The sequence below is a fragment of the Gavia stellata genome, chromosome Z, assembly GCF_030936135.1.
Source record: "Gavia stellata isolate bGavSte3 chromosome Z, bGavSte3.hap2, whole genome shotgun sequence".
Classification (NCBI taxonomy): domain Eukaryota; kingdom Metazoa; phylum Chordata; class Aves; order Gaviiformes; family Gaviidae; genus Gavia; species Gavia stellata.
Window position 1 is genome coordinate 69,189,761 of NC_082637.1, and position 12,429 is coordinate 69,202,189.

Below are 12,429 nucleotides of genomic sequence, written 5' to 3' on the forward strand. Positions count from 1 at the left end.
TGTCCTGTGCATGCCATGTGATGGCACTCAAGAGGGTCTGCTCCATAACCTTCCCCGGCACTGAGGTCAGACCGACAAGCCTGTAGTTCCCCAGATCCGTCTTCCAGCCCTTCTTGTAGATGGACATCACATTTAATAACCTCCAGTCAACTGGGACCTCCCCCGTTAGCCAGGACTGCTAATAAATGATGCAGAGGGACTTGGTGAGGTCTGCCAGCTCCCTCAGTACCCTTGGGTGGATCCCAAGGGTACAGGTGATTCTGAAAATAATGAAGATAGCCAGTTTTCATAGTAAAAATTTTGAGATGCCATGATAATGGCTACAAATTTAATGGAAAATGTTCCCCTAACCACTTAGAGATTCAGATATCCACACTCAGCATTTACTGGTAGCTCTATGCCAGTAATACATTGTATGTATTGCTTATATAAAAACCTAATTTCTGTTTGCCCTGCTCCACCATTAGCTTTAAATAATTTGCTTTCTTTAGAAGGGGTGGGCTTTCTTCTGAACACTTTCAAGACAAAATAAATGTTATTTCAGTATTTTTAGTTTAAAAAGTACTAAGTTATACCCTGAGGAATGAGTTTTGTTTTCCATTGGTAAATTTTATTTTGTTGGCTAGTTTTCATTCTCTGTTGAAATTATCAAGGTCAGAATCTAGGGAAATTGAGCTAAGAAATCCTGAACTGCAGAAGAAAAAAAACAGAAATAATGCAGGAACAAACACAATTTTGTAGCTATTTTAAAGCATGTTTGGAGATTTTTATTTGAAACTGGCTTATTCTCATTACTACAGTTACTTGGGAACTGAGTAAGCTAAATCACAAGATGGCACTCTTTTTCTAAAATAGCTTCCAAACAAAGAGCTATTCCAGATTCACTGCCTACATTTGCACCTTACCTTAACACACAGTATCTTTTAGGAGAAAGACAAGCCTTAATTCCAATATTTCACTCATTAAAAACAGGAAACAAAATGTCCCCCACATTTTACTCCTCACTCTGAGCTCCTGCTCCTATTGAAATACTACTTATTTCTGCTCCTAGTCAGGGTAATGAATTTTTGAGATTGAACTCTTTCACATTGCATCGATTTTAAAGACCTTGCCATCTAACTCCTCATGCAATCTAACTCCTCACCCTACCAAGGTGCTACACAATGGTATCTTAAATTGATAGCTGTACAATTCAACTGCTGAGAGCCACTTTATAGCCAATATTTGCTTGACTACAGACAAAAAAAATTTTAAACAACTCTATAAACATACGATAAACTAGCTTCCAACACAACTGAATGAATCCAACCAGATCTCTAGATAGTACACTCAAACTTAGATTTGTGAATTAAAGCCCCTAGCTTATTTTTGGTGTCATGGAGATCTCAGTATCAAGCTCACTGGTGATTTAAATGGAAGTTCTCCAAGAGCCATTAAACAAACACTCTGCTGGACCCAATTTTGACCTGTTTACTCAACACAAAAATTAAAGAACAGGAAAGCATGACTCTAAGTCAGCTGACTACAGAACAGAAAATACACCAGAATAAAAACGAACAGGGTATTTGTATTCTAAAAAAAGGATAATTGATATACATTCCAAGTAGTTAGTTTTGAATATATGCACACACACTTCATTTGGTATTAAACGCCATATGAATAAACATGTATCATTGTGACCCATCTTTGAAACAGAAATAATGTAATCTTTTTCCATCTAAAAATCAGTATAAGAATTTAAAAATCCCTTTCTCTTGTATGATTTAAAGGACAATGAAAAAAGGCACTGAATTTAGCAGCTGACCACTTTTGTGCTGAAAATGCAAACTCAAAAAACTTTTCCCTTAATTGCTCTTCACTACTGACGTCCACAGCGTAAGACACACCAAAAGGAATTTTATCATTGCTATACCAATTGGCAATTCACCATGAATTCACAATTAATTACTATTCTCCTTTTAGGAATGCCCCCTGCCCCAAGCCCCCAAATTCTATTAGGAAAAAAATCCAACACCACCCCTTCCCTTCTACACCCATTTCAGCCCTGCTTCCCTCTTCATTTGGCAGCAAGCTTCAGGCCCAGCAAAGCAAAGGTTGCAGAAAGATGTCTGCAATGGCAGCAGTAAGCAATTAAGCACATTTACTGTAAAACGATTTTTTAAAATTGTATTTTATGTTTGCATATATACCCGTAAACTACACCTGATAAAAGACTATACAGTGTACTGCAAGTATCTCACAGTTCCTTTAAAATAAAAGTTACAAAGTTTCCCATGACCATGTCCGCATGTTTTTTTCATTATTGTACACTACCACACCAAGGAACCACAGATGTTTTGTTTTATGAGAGCATCTTACTAGTCTACGTGGCCTACCACACACACTTCATATAAACCACTTGAGCTAAGGAAAAGTTTTCATTTCTGTCCTGAAGTACAGTAGTTTGATAACAGCTGTATACAATATTGCCTGAAGCAAAAACCTGCATAGTTTGCCATGTTTAATTGCTTCAGTAATCTGCTGAAACAAAATCTGTGTGAATAGCAGATCAGAATTTGCTGTTAATATTAGTATAACTGATGATGTGGCAACTCTAGAAACTTTAGAAACAGCTGCTGGAACAGTTCCTAGGGAAAAAAAAAAAGCCACAATTCCTCAGAATTCTATCTCACAGAGTATAAGTTTGGAAATTTCATAAGCTTTCAAAAGACCTTTTCCTTAGGACATTTACATGGTCTGTAAAAGAATGTCAGTAATTTAACACTTGAACTGTTTTAAGCAGAATTCAAGCCCAATCTAGCATAATTTTCTTCTCCCTCAAGAAACTGTTGTGCTTATAATTATTTATTAGTAACATAAGTAATGCAAGAATTTTTACATGCATTTCCATAAAGTTAAAATGTCTGCTGCCAAGTATTCCAGAGTTTAAAGAGAAAGTCCTGTTTGCTTTCTAACTTTGCACAGACTTGTAATCTACAGAAGAAAGTAGTGCTTTGCCAGTATATTGAGAAACAAACTGATGGAATATATTAGCTATTTGCTTTTGAATTGTGTAGAAATTTATTTTTTCTCAGTTCTCATAACTTGTTCATATGCCTTTCCAAGACTGTAGAACAGTTTCAGTGACACTGAAGCTTGACCAGCTTCAAGGAAGCATTTAAGACCACTTGCAAGCCAGGGATACGCAGATCTTGGCAGTGCCAGAATTCAGCCACAGCTTCAATTTTGACCACAAAGCATCCTAGCCACCTGTACTTTTTCAAAAGTATCTAAGTGTTAACCACTTTACCTTAATAATAATCTTGAAGTGGTCACAGATGAACATAAAGCTGACTTAAGTTGTCCAAGAGACAGAGTCTATCTGATACAGCTTAACCATACTGGCAGATAGCTCAGAACAGGACTAGTACTGGTGTCCACCACCTGAGGAACAGTCTAGATGTTGGGGAACTTACCAGAACTGAAAAGCCTAAAATCAAAGACCTTCTTCAATGTGACGGAGTCTAGGACAAATACTTCTACTTCAAGAGAGGGGCTTGGCCAGCACACTGGACAGGTGCTGGAACAAACAAGGCTCATAAGCCAGAGACAAAATAGCAAAAGGGAACTCATCTGTAGACCAGCAAGAAGAATTTCCTCAGGGGTAAAGAGTTCTGAGTTCCAATATTTCCTCTGAGGGAGCTCATGCATTTTATGTTAATGGTTGGATAAGCAGCCTTTGGAGCATGCATTTTCTACAGAAATGCTCCTACTGGTGAAATACATGACCAGGCTCCCATCACCCCATAAAATCTCCCTTCTTTGCTGGACAGTAGCCCAGGGTTAGTATTTGTGATTAGTGCACTCTGCTGGTCATTGAGATCACAGGATTCAACTCATCTCAGACTGAGGGATCCTCTACACCAGCTCTCTTAACTAGTGGGAAGTTTTCTAACAATAAAGCCATTAAACAAAAAATGCAGCATTTTCTCCATCAGACAGAGGCATGCTTTGAAAGAAAGCATATTTTGAATTCTGAGCAGCTCAGTCCAATACTGGATAACTGGTCAGATACCTGACCTCATGTCTCACCTCCCTTTTAGACACCTATAAAGTCAGGCCACAGCAGTACTAAACTGCCCTAAAGTAACCCCTAGATTCCCACATAGCCCAGGGGATAGCACATGAAACAGATCTTTGGGGGTAGCTACTTTATTCCAAAGAGAAGCGTGGATCACTGCACTGGGCTGGCTGCCCAGTATTTCAGATTGCTTTAAACACCATAATGCCTACAGCACTCAGTCACTGTTATTTTGAAAGTTTCCATCTAGAATTCTTTTTTATCACTGGTAAAGAAGGTCCAGGAATGCACTCAAAAATATCACAACATACCTTAGGTAACACTAGCTGTTTGGATATAATACACTAAAAAACTGAATGATCATATCAGCTTGTTCATGGTAGTAAAAAGCAATTTCAAAGAAAAACCAAGAAAGAAGGCCTAAGTGTTCATTTCTCTGATTACTGTGTGAAATACAACTCCAGAAAATTACATTTTGCCTTACTTATTACTGGACTGCAACCTGTTGAGACCAGGTTCCCTCCCCGCACCCCCCCCCCCCCCCGGCTTGATATACCCGTGGTGACATTTTCCAAAAATAAATATAAACTTATTTATAACAGCAAAATTATAAGATTCTTCTTTCAAGCTGACTTGTAACTACTCTCCGATGAACTCATTATGTAACATTATCAAGATCACATAAATATAAGGGCTCCTTTGGCTTCCTCTTTGAACCCTCTAGTTCTCCTGACCTTATAGCCTTGACCACTAGTTAATTTCTGTAACATAAACAGCTGCCAAACAACATTAACTGCACATCATGTAATCAACCAGACTATTTTAGGTTTTGCTGAACACCCTCCCCAAATCTTATGCTTATTTCACAAAAACGCCACTGCCTAAAGATAAACACTTAAGTGCAATGAAGAACAGCACAGTTCTACCAGCTCCACAAGACAACTGAACAGCTCGCTGTGGTGGAAGGGAGACAGTCCACCTCCATCCCTCCTCAGTGCCCCTCCCATTCATCCCTGGTCACAGGTTCCTGCTGCTCTCACTCCCTGTAAGACCCTGCTACCTTAAATCAGTAACAGAAAACTACCCTAGCAAATGACTTATTCTGTTCCCAGAAGAGGGAGGCAGGACCATGTGGCTGGAATGGGTAAGGAGCAAGGAGAGCGAGAAGCCCCAGCTTCAGAAGCAGCGAGTCCTGCTGCCTGTGAAACCACAGTCTGAGAATCACACTCCTTCAGGGGCACATTGCATGTGTCTGAGACACCGCACACTGAACAGCAAAGGAATTCTTCACAAAAAGCCTTACATGAAAGGCCTTTCAATGTTAAAAACTGTCCCAGTTTCTACAGTCTAAAATGTGGGGGAAAAAAAATAAGTCATTAATAAACAAAATCTTGAATTATATGTCTAAATTGTCATCCTAAGTCAATGAGAACACAGAGAGGCATATCACACCTGAGTGACATGGCAGTCATAATGCTGAAGAAGGCTGAAAATAAGGAAGATCTTAAGTAACTGCAAATAAATACCATGGAGAAGACTTAAACTCGCTTTGTATGGACTATTTCTCTGCATAAATGGTGATCATTCAATGACAACAAACCCTTTAAGTTAATTTCATTTCAGATCAATTTAAAATTGGTATTTATACAAACATGCTGGACGTACCGTATCAATAACAGAAATATATAATGCACTAAGGACTAGCATGGGTTAGTAGTCAGGTTTTTTCACATTTAATGCACCTTACAAAATTCATGATACAGTTCCTGGCTATACAAGTCAATTCAACTTCAGGAGGAATGCATGACCCTCTCAAATTCCTCCCTCCCCATTCTTCAATAATTCCACCTGATATCCCAGTCAGACCATGTTTTTTTCACTGCTATACAGAAACTCTGGTCACCAAGAGTGATTTACTTTTAAAAGCATGTACTTGGCCATTCTGCAATTTGTGAGTGAAGGCATGTATAAACGCTATTTCAGTAACTGTTTTTCTATTTATATTTGTTATCTTAGCTGTGTCTGACCACCTAATGACAAACAGGACACCTACCCATGCTACACCAGGCCAACCCAGCCTTTATATAAGCATCTCCAAATATACATTTACTTCTGGTTGCACTGTGATAAAAGATGCAATTTTCACAGAATTACAGATGGAAGACTGCAGTTTCAGACTTTCAGAGACTGTATGTCAGTTTTCTTCACAAGTTAAGCTTATTTCCCACAGCGTTTTGTCTAATTTTTTTTTCATAATCGGCCACACCACCCATCTTTGACTTTGCTGTGTACCAGTCTAAATCCTTAGCCACATGTCCAGATTGCTTTCTGAAGATGTAATTCATCTAAATTGCAGTCCAGATAACTCAGAGGTCAGGATGTCAGTCCTAAATCAAAAGAGTGAAAGGGCCTGAGTATTGCCACGTTGAGTATCACAACATAAAGTATTGGGACCCAAAACACAACTGAATGGAATCCACCGCATTGAGCTTCATCAGTAAGCTCCTTACGTAACATTTTTTAAATCTGTACTTTGTTTAGCAGACTGAAAAATATGGGTGCACACATATTGCTCTGAAGATAGATTTTTATCTTGACTCTACCTTTTAGGGGAAAAAAAAAAAAGAACACTTCAGTAGTGGATGACAAGCATTATGTAGACATCAGCTTTTATTACCTAAAAAACAGCTTTGTAAATGAAACTCAACCTTTCCTAATTCAGTAAGAGGTCCATAACATTTTTACAGAAAGAAATTATTTTGGGTGTATGCAATTGATTATTAAATAGAGAAAGAGAAAAATTCACCTGATACCAAAGTTTTCATACCCAAACAAGTTTGGCAAATTCAATTCATCATTATGTCCCACAGACAGAAACAACTCTCAACTCTGAGAAGATTTAAATTTGCTTTACATAATGTGATGCCTTACTAATATTCAACTTCAGCCATTACAGCACTCACGTAGATCCGCAACAGAACACTTATTTTTAACTCCTTGAGATAGTCGTAAGCAGAATTTAATTCCAAAAAGCTGGGGGCAGAGAGATAACTGTATTTGTTGTAGTCATATGCTATTGGTAGCAGAGTATGACAGTAAAACCAGAACAACATAATTTAAGAAGCATGGGTTCTGAAAAAACACAAATCTGTGTTGTTTCCCATTCAAAAGTTTCAGTTTTATACTATCATATATTGCTGATCAACAATGAGAATTTTTCACATTAAACATGAGCTATCTCCCTTTAAACTTGCCCTTGTCCATGGCAGTTGATGATTATGTGCTGCCATCTAGCAAATATTTCCAGAAAAGTTAAACTTTGGAAGCTATTCTGTGACAAGACACCTGAAAATTCTTAGAAAGCTTTTTAAAATAGGAAACATATACAGGACAGCAATAGTTTTTAAAAAGATTCCTTCAGCCTGCATGCTTATAAAATTAAACACGAGATGAGAATACAATTAGGCTTAATACAGACAAACCCTGCAAAAGCATGATCACATGCAGTTGATACACAATAATTGCAAAACTGAACTTTTTCATTCTACAAGTTATGTTTTCCCTTGTATAAAAGAACATGATAAGTAGAAAATGGTAAGAAATACTGCAGTTTCCACTTCTTTCTGAAAAACTCCAGTCTTCACTGTTTCGCTTTGTTCTAACTTTCTGCAGTCTTCACTCCCCGCGCTCCTCCCCCGCCTCAACTCTTCCTTGGGCACAGAAATCAAAACGCAATAATCTCATACTGGAATGGGATGTCTGAATTACAAAAACATTTGTGTTTTTTAACTGTTTTCAATCTTAATTTTTCAGCCATGTAGTCACACTGAAACTATACGACGTTATTTGCCAGCAGCAAGATGATGGCTTCTTAAAATTACTGGACCTTGCTAACTGTGGGTTCTGCCAAGATCTTGCTTTTTTTCTGTTATTATCTAGGTATATATGCAATTAAAGAAAAAGAACATTTATACACTTTTGGCACAATACCCATTTGTTAACGTGGAAATGTGAGTTTCTGAAGCTGTTACGTTGATATAAACAACTTCACATGAAAAAATAAATGATGAATAGAATGTCTAAACTAAATATTCTGTGAATAGATGAATAATTATGGCTGATTTCTTCTATTTTTCTGTCTTATTTCACCTCATCACAACAACTTCAATTCCCTCTTATTTTCACCCAGGATCCTTACCACTGTAGAGTAATTTCAGATCCCATTCATACAGTCAGCTAAACAGTACGATATTTTCATTCTTTGTTCCCTACTAGATCAGAACAGTTGGGAGCATGTTGCTTCATGGAGGCACTATTCTTTAACCAAATGATAATTTAAGAAAACCCCAACTTTTGAGGTCTCTACTCCTCTCCAACTTCTCTGAAATTAGCCAATTAATTCAAAACCTGTGAAAAAGGAGACACACATCACAGTCCTTTACTTGTCTCATTTCCTTGGAGGATTAGATTTTCATAATAATAATATTCAACTTTCAAGTTTCTTTGGTGATAAGAAGTTAAATCACTACCCAATTAAATGTCCTTTCATTTCAAAACATGTATATGCTTTACTTCACTACAATATTGGAACCAATGGCTTGGTTTTTACACTGTACTAACAAAACTTTCCATTAAGAGTGTGAGGGGTTTTTTTTGTTTTCACCAGAACAGTAATAACAGAACCAGCTCTGCCACTGAATTACACGGAACTGAAGATACCTATAAGTGGTGAGTAATTATCCTTCCCATTCAGAAATAAGATAAACAAGTATATCTTATCTGTACAAAGAAGATGCTGTGCAACTTTTACCTATGACAATACAGTTTATAGGAATGCTGTACACACTCCAAAACAAGTAAGTTTTTGGACATCAATAACTATTTGTTTTGTTAATTAATAGTATCAAACATGTAACAGGTAGTAACAAAAATAAGGGTCAATTAACATTAAGAAAGGTGCCAATTCATGTTACTGAGAAACATTGGTCTTAGACTATTTGTTCTTCCTGTAAACAAAACATGAATTGGTAAAAAAAATTTTGAAACCTCTCATCCTAGAATTTCTTAAGACTCGATCATTTAGCAGGCCATTATAATCTATGATATTAATTAACAGCAGCAGAAGTCTGCCTTTGCCAGAATTAAAACCTGGAATATGTAAATATAATACAGCTGAATTTACAAGGCCTTACTCAGAACTACCGTAAATCCAGCTAAAACAAACAAGTTTATCAGCTATTTAAGGGTCACAAAGTTCTTTCAGTAACAACTACCATCATGCCTATTTGATATCGCCTAATAGAAGAAATTTGTATGATCCCTAATATTGGTTGATTGCATAATGCCAAGGGTGCATAGTATAGAGCTGCTTTGTGGTTACAGTAAATCTTTCCCTTAGCAAATTGGAAGAACACACAAGAAAAATCCAACAGTTTAAAACATTAGACTTTCTAAAAACATTACTTTATTCATGCTCAAATGCCACCATTTCACCTTTACTAGAGGAAAATAAATATTTATTACCAGTAAAACGCATTCTTACAAGGGCATCTCAGTAATAAATACATTAAGGATATCCAGGTATTGGTAAAGAAAATACTTATTTCAGATTTTGTGACTAGTCACCACAGTAATTAATACAGCTCTGATGTTCATGAAAAGGCATAGCTGTAGAAATGGCAAAAACTATTTAATCTATTCACACTAGGTCTACACCCCACTCTTAGCCAGCATGACCTTCTGTCCCCCTTGATGCGATGGCATCCAGGATTTCAGTCTCTGTACTACCTTGCGTCTTGGAAGGACCCATCATTAGAGAGTGCCTACTTTTCGTCCGAGCTGTAATGAAAGCTCCCACCTCCAGAAAATCTAAAAACTTACTTTCAGTTGCCTCTTAGGATAGGGTGATGTTTGAACTACAAGAAGGAACGGCATCCCCCGTGTCCTTACTGAAGTTTTTCAATCTTTTGTACAGAAATTCATTGTATTCTCTCTTTTTCTGAACTGTTTGGTCATTCCTCAGTCAAATGCTGCTTCTTTTTTCATCCCTTGTTACACAAGTATCTCTTTGGTGAAAAACTATGAATCACCACCTGAATAAATAAATACTCTCTTCTTTCTTCAGTGATTCACTGGCATATTTCAGTGTGAAATCACTGACATTTGACCTTACATTTGTTAATAGCAAGGACCAAAACCTTGTAATAAAATACAGATATTTAACTGGTCATTTATGTAATATCAAACTACATTTTTTCTGATGAACAGGCTATCTCTCCCTAAATTCTTGACTTGCAAATCAACCTCCCTCTATGTTACTATATGCCTAGAACATAAAACTTACTTTAAATACAAATGTAATCTGAGAATGCTTTATAATCTGTCATTTTGGCTCTGCTGATGACAAATAATAACTTTAACGATACCATGAATTATCTAGGAATCCTGGAAGTGCACAATGGCATCTGCAGCAGCTGATACAACACAAGCTCAGCAGAACTGTCAGCTACTCTTTAGGTGTTGCAGCAACAGTTTAAAGAGGCCAGTTTAGTTGTATCAGACTTACTGTACACAATGATTTGCAAATGTGTATTCAAAACCCATCACAAGTGAAACACACCTAGCTAATTTAATTCTAGCTAAAGAGCAGGAAAAAATTCTGAAAGAAACATGAAACACCAAACTTCTTATACAACAGGAAAAAGTTAGCTCTAACCCATTAATTTCTCATTCTCAGCCTCTCCACCTCCAAGAAAATAGGGCAACATCGTATCTTTGCTATCCAAGAGGCAGGCAGCTAAGACTTTGGTTGGTCCGCTGCAATCACCTGCAAAACTTCAGGGCGAACACAAACACAGTAAGACATGACATGATACGACACTCAACGATGGGATCTTGCACAGAAGCACCCATGTCGACAGTTGCGTAGCACCCCCCTAAAGGTAGTTTATCTTCACAAGACAGATCTACATTTTCGCCACATAGCCCTTTCGCTGAGAGCCAGCACAGTGCGCAGCCTTTCCCACGGGGACAGCGGCAGCCGTCTCAGGCCACATGGCGACAGCCGCGGCCGGGATCGCCCCGGGGCCTTCCCCACCGCTCCAGACAGCCACGCCGGCCCTGCGGAGTGTCGGGTCCGGCCCAGCCCGGCCCGCTCCCAGGGTGACACGCCGCCGCTCAGCTCTACCATCCCCTTCCCGACCCAGTGCCCCGGCCCCCTCCAACGGCCGCTGCCTCCCCCTGCCCCGCCGGGCCCTCCCCGGCCCAAGCCTCCCCAACCGCCCCCGCCGGCCTGCTCCAGCCACCACCCCTGAGGGCTCACCTCGTTGTTGAGGTTCAGCACGGGAGCCATGGCGCCGGCCCCTGCCCGCGGAGCTCCGCCGCCTCCCCGCCGAGGCCTCCCCACGCTGTTGCACAGGCAGCGCGAAGCGAAACTGCGCGCATGCGCCGCGCGTGCCGCAGCAAGCCTGCTCCAGACTGAAGCTCGATGGGTAGAGCCTGTCTAGGCCACCTCTCGAAGGCCTCGGTCCTCCGACTCCGCCCTCGCCGCGCAGCTTCCGGGGAGCGCGCGCGCCTTTTTCTCCGCGGCGGCGCTGCTGCCGCCCCGCTGCCCCCGAGGCCCTGCCCCAGTTGCCGGGCTGGCGCGGCCGGCGGGCCCTGGGGGTCTCGGCCGCCCCGCGTGTTCCGGCCCCGCCAGCTCGGAGTCCCGTTTCCTTTAGAAATGGGGGTAAAGAGAGTTTTCTTCTGGTTCTCACGGGTGGTCGGCGACGTGGGCAGGAAGAGGGTCGCCAGCCTGACCTGTCTGAGGCCCGTCAGGGGCAGCTCTTTGAAAAGAGATCACCTCGCGTGAGCTGAAACCTGAAACTTCTCACTGCTGCGTTGCATTTTAAGCTGCTACTTTGCATCATCAGCTGGCTGAATCGAAGACCTGAAAAGATGCACATCTAAATTCTTAACCTAAAGAGACATCTGTCTCTCCCAATGGTTTATAAACTTAGAAATAATCTAGGGTTTTTGCTTTTCTCGTCTTGTTGCTGCCGTTGTGGAAGTAGCCTAAAAAAAGGTTTCATGAGTAAAGGGTGAACAGTGCCGTATTTCTAGACTTCCCTTTATCCTACTCCTCTGCTTTTCCCTATTGCACAAAACCAGACTCCATTTTCAAACTGCTTTAAGATTTTCAGATTTTTCCATTTGTGCAGAAGGCAGAGTATGGATTGTGCAGAAATGAAATCGTCTGAAGCTTTAGCTCTGTAGAATTCTATATACACAATTAATTTTAAAGAGCTGTAGTGAAGTGGGGCTGAGCATGTGTTTCGGACCTTGTGAGATCTAAGTCTAAAAAGCTTGCCAAAGTTTCATCAGAACTTTTC

General features: G+C 39.8%; 1 protein-coding gene across 1 annotated transcript in view; it reads right to left on the reverse strand.

Moving 5' to 3' along the window:
* The window catches only part of SRFBP1 (serum response factor binding protein 1), a 77,804-nt gene extending 66,371 nt beyond the window's left edge, over positions 1-11,433 (reverse strand). The window contains exon 1 of the mRNA XM_059833985.1: positions 11,382-11,433. Coding sequence (XP_059689968.1) covers positions 11,382-11,411 — 30 coding nt within the window. The 5' untranslated portion in view covers positions 11,412-11,433. The remainder of the gene's footprint in view (positions 1-11,381) is intronic.
* Positions 11,434-12,429: the final 996 nt, after the last annotated feature.